Genomic DNA, 6,000 nt, shown 5'->3' with positions numbered 1-6,000 from the left:
TTCATCTGTAAAAGGCATTTATTCTGAGAATCTAAAACCTGGACAGAGAATATTGAACTTCATAGAAAAAGCCTACACAGGATTTCGTCGTTTATTCCTAATACATTAACCACCTAATAATAAGGAAAAAAAGAGAAACTTTTAAAACAATATCGCTCCAGTTTGTCTGCAGTTATGTGATTTAAAATATCCCTGTTCTGTTGAGGTATAAGCTGCAAACTTTGGTCAAGTTAGAAACATTAACAAATCATTCCAAAAAACACAAAACTCCCCCCCCCAAAAAAAACACAACCAAACCCTAAGTTATTAGCTTTCTCGGTACATATACAGTAACTACAAAAAAAATTTCATTTAGAAAGGTTTTTTTTTTTTTTTAAAACGTTTCCCTCTTGTAATTCCCAATTGGCGAGTTGAAAATTCAACTTCGAGGATCGACAAAAGTCCCATCGTCCCCACTCGCTCACCCGGGGTCTCCAGGGAGGCGTTGGAGGACCACAGTGTGAGATTCTGGTTGGCACTGTCAACAATCCAGTGCTGAGAAAGAGCCCCGCGTTGAAGAAGGAAGGAGGGACCAAAGGCACTTGAACGTGGCCCCAGGCGTTTGCTTCCATGGCGTCCAGAGGGGACGTCGCTGGGCCGCCCATCGGCCCCCATGGAGGGGAAGAGTCCAGCGGAGGTAGCTTCGGTGTGGCCCCAGCTCTCTGCTCGGGTGGCCGGTGGGGACGCAGAAGCAGCCCAGTGGGGGATGGCTTGGAGGCAGGGGGGTTCAACTGGGCCCAACGGGACTTCTCCACTTTTCCTTTGAACAGCTTTTCCTTTGAACACTTTCCTGCCGGCAATGCAGGGCCAACACCACACCCAGGGCCACCGCCAGGCGGGATTTCACCTCTGGGGGCCTGACCCACCAACCTTGAAAAGATTGTTCTAGGCAGCCTGGCGCCGTCTTGTGAGTCGGCGGCCAGAACAGCTGAGAACCTGATGCTGGGAATTTCAGTGGCCTTCACGCCAAGTTGTTCCTAATTCCATCCTCAGAAGAAAAACAATTTTTTTTTTTTTTTTTTTGGTTTTTGGGGGTTTTTTTCCCACTGATAAATTGCAGGCTTTTTATTTATTTATTTATTTTTAAAACCAAAATAAAAACACGGAGAAGTCCGACTTTCTTCCTTCCTTTGAGCCACAATACAAATTCCTGAAAATTTTATAGATCAAAAAAAAAAAAAAAACCCAAACCGGGAAGACGAGGCTTTTTTTTTTTAGGGAGTGGAGGAAAAACTACATGTTTAAGTTAAGCTCACTAAAAACAAAATGGGGGCCACAGACCCCCCCGATAACGTTTTTTTAAAAAAACACCCGGCGAGAAGTGCTTGAGGATCACCGTCCGCTCCCGTAGCCAGGGAAGAGCTGGTTGAGGACAGCCTGCAGCGGCTGGTTCACGTGCATGGTGTAGCTCCGGCCCAGGTCATAGCGGCAGGCCGGGCAGCTGAACACCTGGGCCCTGAAGGACCTGTCCAGGCAATCCTGCGGGAGAGCGGGTGGTGAGAGGTGCTCCTGGCCACCCACTGTCCCCCTGGGGCGGTGTCAGGAGCCCAGAGGCCCCTCCTGAACCTCAGTCTCACTTGCCATTGCTGGCTGCCCATCACCAGCCCAGCTGCCCCAGGCTCAAAGACTCCAAGGTCGGGAATTCCCTGGCGGTCCAGTGGTTAGGACTCCGCACTTTCACTGCTATGGGAGCGGGTTCAGTCCTTGGTCAGGGAACTAAGATCCCACAAGCCGAGCGGTGTGGCAAAAAAAAAAAAAAAAAAAAAAAAAAGAAAAAAAGACTCCAAGGTCATCCCGGCCACCAGGCCCCTGTACCTGCAGGTCACACCACCTGACAGGTCCGTGCCCTGGCTTGTCACCCGTGCCTCGGCTCAAGTCCCCTCCTCAGAGGACCCCTCCTCGAAGCCCCTGGAACATCCCCGCCTCACCTCACCCTGTCTGCTTTCCAAACAGCACCTTCCGCCTTCTGGAATCATCTTGTCGACTAACCTGCTGGCGTGTAACACACCAGACACTCCCCAAGATGGGGGCTGTGTCTCCCTGAATCTCCCGGCACCAAGCACAGGACCCAATCCAGAGTAGGTGCTCAATGAACACGTGTTGGTGAGAAGATGGGAGAGGGAGGAAGGAGGGAGTCTGGACGCTGAGCCAGACTTCTGGGTTTGAACGCACTTATCAACCCAGCGATGCCAGGGGAAGAGCCAGGTGGAGCCCGAGCTGTGAGGCTGACAGGCCCTACCTCCCCGTTGGAGCAACAGGCTGAAGACCCCATGGGGAGCAGGCACCTGCACAGGCGCACACACCTGAAGGACAGCGCCAGGCAGGTGGGTGAGGGGCAACACCAAGCTGGTGAAAACCTGCTGCTGCCACGGCACGCTACTGCTGGACGCAGGTGGCTGTTTTTGATCCCTATATTTAAAAAGTCCTGGACTTCCCTGGTGGTCCAGTAGTTAAAAATCCACCTGTCAATGCAGGGGACACAGGTTCGAGTCCTGGTCCGGGAAGATCCCACATGCCGCGGAGCAACTAAGCCCGTGTGCCACAACTACTGAGCCTGTGCTCTAGAGCCCGCGAGCCACAACTACTGAGCCCGCGCTCCTAGAGCCCGTGCTCTGAAACAAAAGAAGCCATAGCCCCCGCTCGCCACAACTAGAGAAAGTGCAAGCACAGCAACGAAGACCCAGCACAGTCAAAAAAATACAACAAAGACAAAAGTAAATAAATAAATAAACTCCTGTGTTCTTTTCCAATATAAAGTCTATAGCCTGATCCCAGGCACAAGAGAGAGTGCTTTCTGCTCAACACACTAAGACCTGGGTTCAGAATCAGGTTCTGGACCGCTGCACGATTCACAATGGCCAAAAGGTGGAAACACCACGAGTCCATCCACGGATGATGGCTAAACACAACGTGGTCCATCCACACGCTGCCATGTGACTCAGCCTTCAAAAGGAAAGAGGTTCTGACACACGTGACAACATGGATGAGCCTGAACACGATGCTCAGTGAGAGAAACCAGACACAGAAGGACAGATACTGTCTGACTCCACTCATGCAAGGTCCCTAGAGAGTGAGATCCACAGAGACAGGAAGTAGATGGTGGGGGCCAGGGGCTGGGGGAGGGGCTGGGGAGTCAGTGTTTAATGGGGACAGAGTTTCAGTCTGGGAGGGTGAGAAAGTTCTGGAGATGATGGTGGGGATGGTTGTATAACAATGTGAATGTACTTAATGCCACTGAGCTGTGCACCTAAAAAATAGTTAAAACGGTAAAGGTTATGTTATCTGTATATTACCACAGTAAAAATATTTTAATAGAGTAAAAACAAAATCAAATGCTGGGACATCAGGGTGGAGGGTCAAAGCCATTTCCCCACAGCCCCTCAGACGCTGAGCTCACTGGAGACGAACGACAGTCGTGAGGATGCCCAGGACAGACACGCACTCGCCAGGGCCACCTCTTTCACACTGGCGGCACGGCGGTCGCAGGTGTGGTGACTCCCTGAGCCGCTCGGCCTGACCTCACACGTGCCCCGCATCTCAGTGTCCGGCTGCGCGCTGGCCGGGTACACCTCAGAGCCAGAAGGGTGCTGCAATGCCCCTTTCCACGGGGCAAAGGGGCTCAGCACGGTTACAGCCTTTCCAAGGTCACACGGCCAGAAAGGGCAAAGCCGGGGGTCAAAGCCACACTGCCGACCCCAACGATGTGTTCTCACCCCGCTCCGCCAAGCCTCTGAGCCCCCTCGGGCTCCACATGGCCTCAGACACCCAGGGGCATCTCTCCCGGCCACACAGCTGAAGGGCCTCGGTCAGGCCACATGGCACGACTGCTGCCCAAGTGTCCATGTTCTCAAGAGTCCATCCCCTGGTCTGATAAGTGACCCGACGCCCTGGACCAAGATGGCCCCGAGGCGAGAGAGCAGCTCAGAGACCCAGGGTGACCGGGAGGCAGGGACAGTCCCTTCTAAATTACGTGCCTGCACTGCCCATGAGTTCCTACTGATCGACTCTGGCCAGAAGGCACTGCAAAGACACCATACACGCAGACCAGCGCTTCCCAAGTTGGGGGACCCCTGGGACCGAGTGGGTGGGTTCTCGGATGCTGCTCAGCCCCCCAGCACCCAGGACACCCCATGGTGTGTTCACTCTGGTGTCGTTCACCCCAAGACAGAGAACGACCCGGCCCCAAAGGTCAGCACTGCTTGGCGAGACCCTGGTCTGGCCCAATCTCAGCCCCTCCCAATCTCTTCTTTCAAAAGCATCAGATCGGGTACTGTTTCCCTCCCAAGACTGACCACTGGCCAGAGCCCTCCAGCCCCGCCACCCGGCCGCCCTCCCCTGCCCTTTTCCCCAACAGGCCCTGGCTACTCCAACATGCCTGTGGGTCTAAGCTTCTGCACAGGTCACTCTGCCTACCTGGGATGCTGCCCCAAGGCCCGCCTCAGGTGGCAGGTTAATGCCACCACCTCCAGGAAGCCTTCCTCCCTGCTCCTCTAGGGGATAAGCGCCTCATGCCTCACCAGCCCAGCCCACTTAATCATTTAGTATGACCAGATCCCAGGCCAGGACAATAGCCCATCCTCTCCCACACCGGACCTCCAGGCACCTAAGAGGCTGGAGAGGACCAGTGCGTGGCCCCTAAGGAAAGCAGGCGCCGACCTGTTGAAGGCACAGCAGAGGGCAGGTGTGGCTGGCGGTTCGGGACGATGGGAGGGTGGGCAGTGGCTGGGTGAGGAGTTTGAGTTGGGTTCCGGGGCACCAGGAGGGTGGGGAGCAGGAAGCAAATGACGGGCGCCTGTGATTAAGGCTGGGGTGCTACTGTAACCCAGGTCGCCTGGAAAGGAGACCCTCAAGCCCCTCCAAGGGCCGGGGGCGGGAGGTGCAGAAGCAAAGCCGGCAAGCCCAGGTTGGCAGCGGGGGTCCGATCGCCCCTCCAGGACCTCCCGTCCGGGGCCCTCGGTGCCCACTCACCTTGCACACGGTGTGCTGGCACACGGTCGTGATCGGGCGGTACACCAACTCCTGGCAACAAATACACTGGAACGCCTCCTCCACTTTGCTCAGGAATTTCTGGAAGCAGAGGAGAGGGTGCATGAGCCCCGCAAAGGCTCAGTTCCCCAGAGTGAACGAGCACGACGGGTCCCCAGACTCCCTGCTTAGCCCTCGCCCTGGCCCGAATCTCATCCTCTGGCACCAGAGCACACGCAGGCTGGAGATCAAGACCGCACTCCATCAGCGCTTCTCTCAGCACAGAGCCCAGCCCTGCGACACACAGCACTGCCTGCCTGCTGCCCACTGCTCAGACCCCGGGCTCCAGCGGTGGATGAGACAGAGAAACGCCTGCCTTCTTGGAGCCTGGGGCCCAGCAGGGAAGACCAGAGATTAAGCAGGTGAAAGACAGAAAGGTCATAGCAATGCTGGGAAAAGGATAGCAGGGAGCCCCAGAAGGAGGGCGGTCAGAGTCCCCCCGTGGAGAAGGTGACCTGTCAGCAGAGAGACCCGAAGGACGCGGGGCGGCTGAATCACAGCCTCCTAAGATGTCCACGTTCGAATCCCGGGACCTGTGGACGTGTCACCTCATGGGGCAGAGGGGACTTCGCAGGTGGGGTTAAGGCCCTTGAGACAGGGATGACCCTGGAATCCCCAGGGGAGCCCAGCGTCATCACAGGGTCCTTATAAGAGGGAGGCAGGAGGGTCAGAGACAGAGAGAGACGGGAGATGCTGCGCTGCTGGCTGTGAGGATGCAGGAGGGGCCGCGAACCAGGGATGTGGTGCCTCTAGAAGCTGGAAAAGGCGGGAACCGATGCTCCCCTGGAGCCTCCAGAAGGACCAGCCCTGCCCACACTTGGATTTTACCCCTAAAGGCTCACCTGTTAGGGCAGCCAGTGATTTCATGCCGGAGGGAGACTGAGCCAGGAGGGCTGGGGTGGAAGGTACTTCCCCAAAGAGAAACCCACGAGGGCA

General features: G+C 55.7%; 1 protein-coding gene across 6 annotated transcripts in view; it reads right to left on the bottom strand.

Moving 5' to 3' along the window:
• Positions 1-6,000, bottom strand: part of UHRF1 (ubiquitin like with PHD and ring finger domains 1) — a 32,985-nt gene continuing 26,985 nt past the window's right edge. For all 6 annotated transcript variants that reach the window (XM_082622108.1, XM_082622109.1, XM_082622107.1 and 3 more), the window contains 2 exons: positions 5,008-5,106; positions 1-1,518 (listed from right to left, as the gene is read on the bottom strand). In XM_082622108.1, coding sequence (XP_082478234.1) covers positions 1,372-1,518; positions 5,008-5,106 — 246 coding nt within the window. In that variant the 3' untranslated portion in view covers positions 1-1,371. The remainder of the gene's footprint in view (positions 1,519-5,007; positions 5,107-6,000) is intronic.

The sequence above is a fragment of the Mesoplodon mirus genome (genome assembly GCF_964341445.2).
Source record: "Mesoplodon mirus genome assembly, chromosome: 5".
In the NCBI taxonomy this organism is placed as follows: domain Eukaryota; kingdom Metazoa; phylum Chordata; class Mammalia; order Artiodactyla; family Ziphiidae; genus Mesoplodon; species Mesoplodon mirus.
The sequence above is the reverse complement of the archived record's forward strand: the minus strand, read 5'-3'. Positions and strand labels throughout refer to the sequence as shown.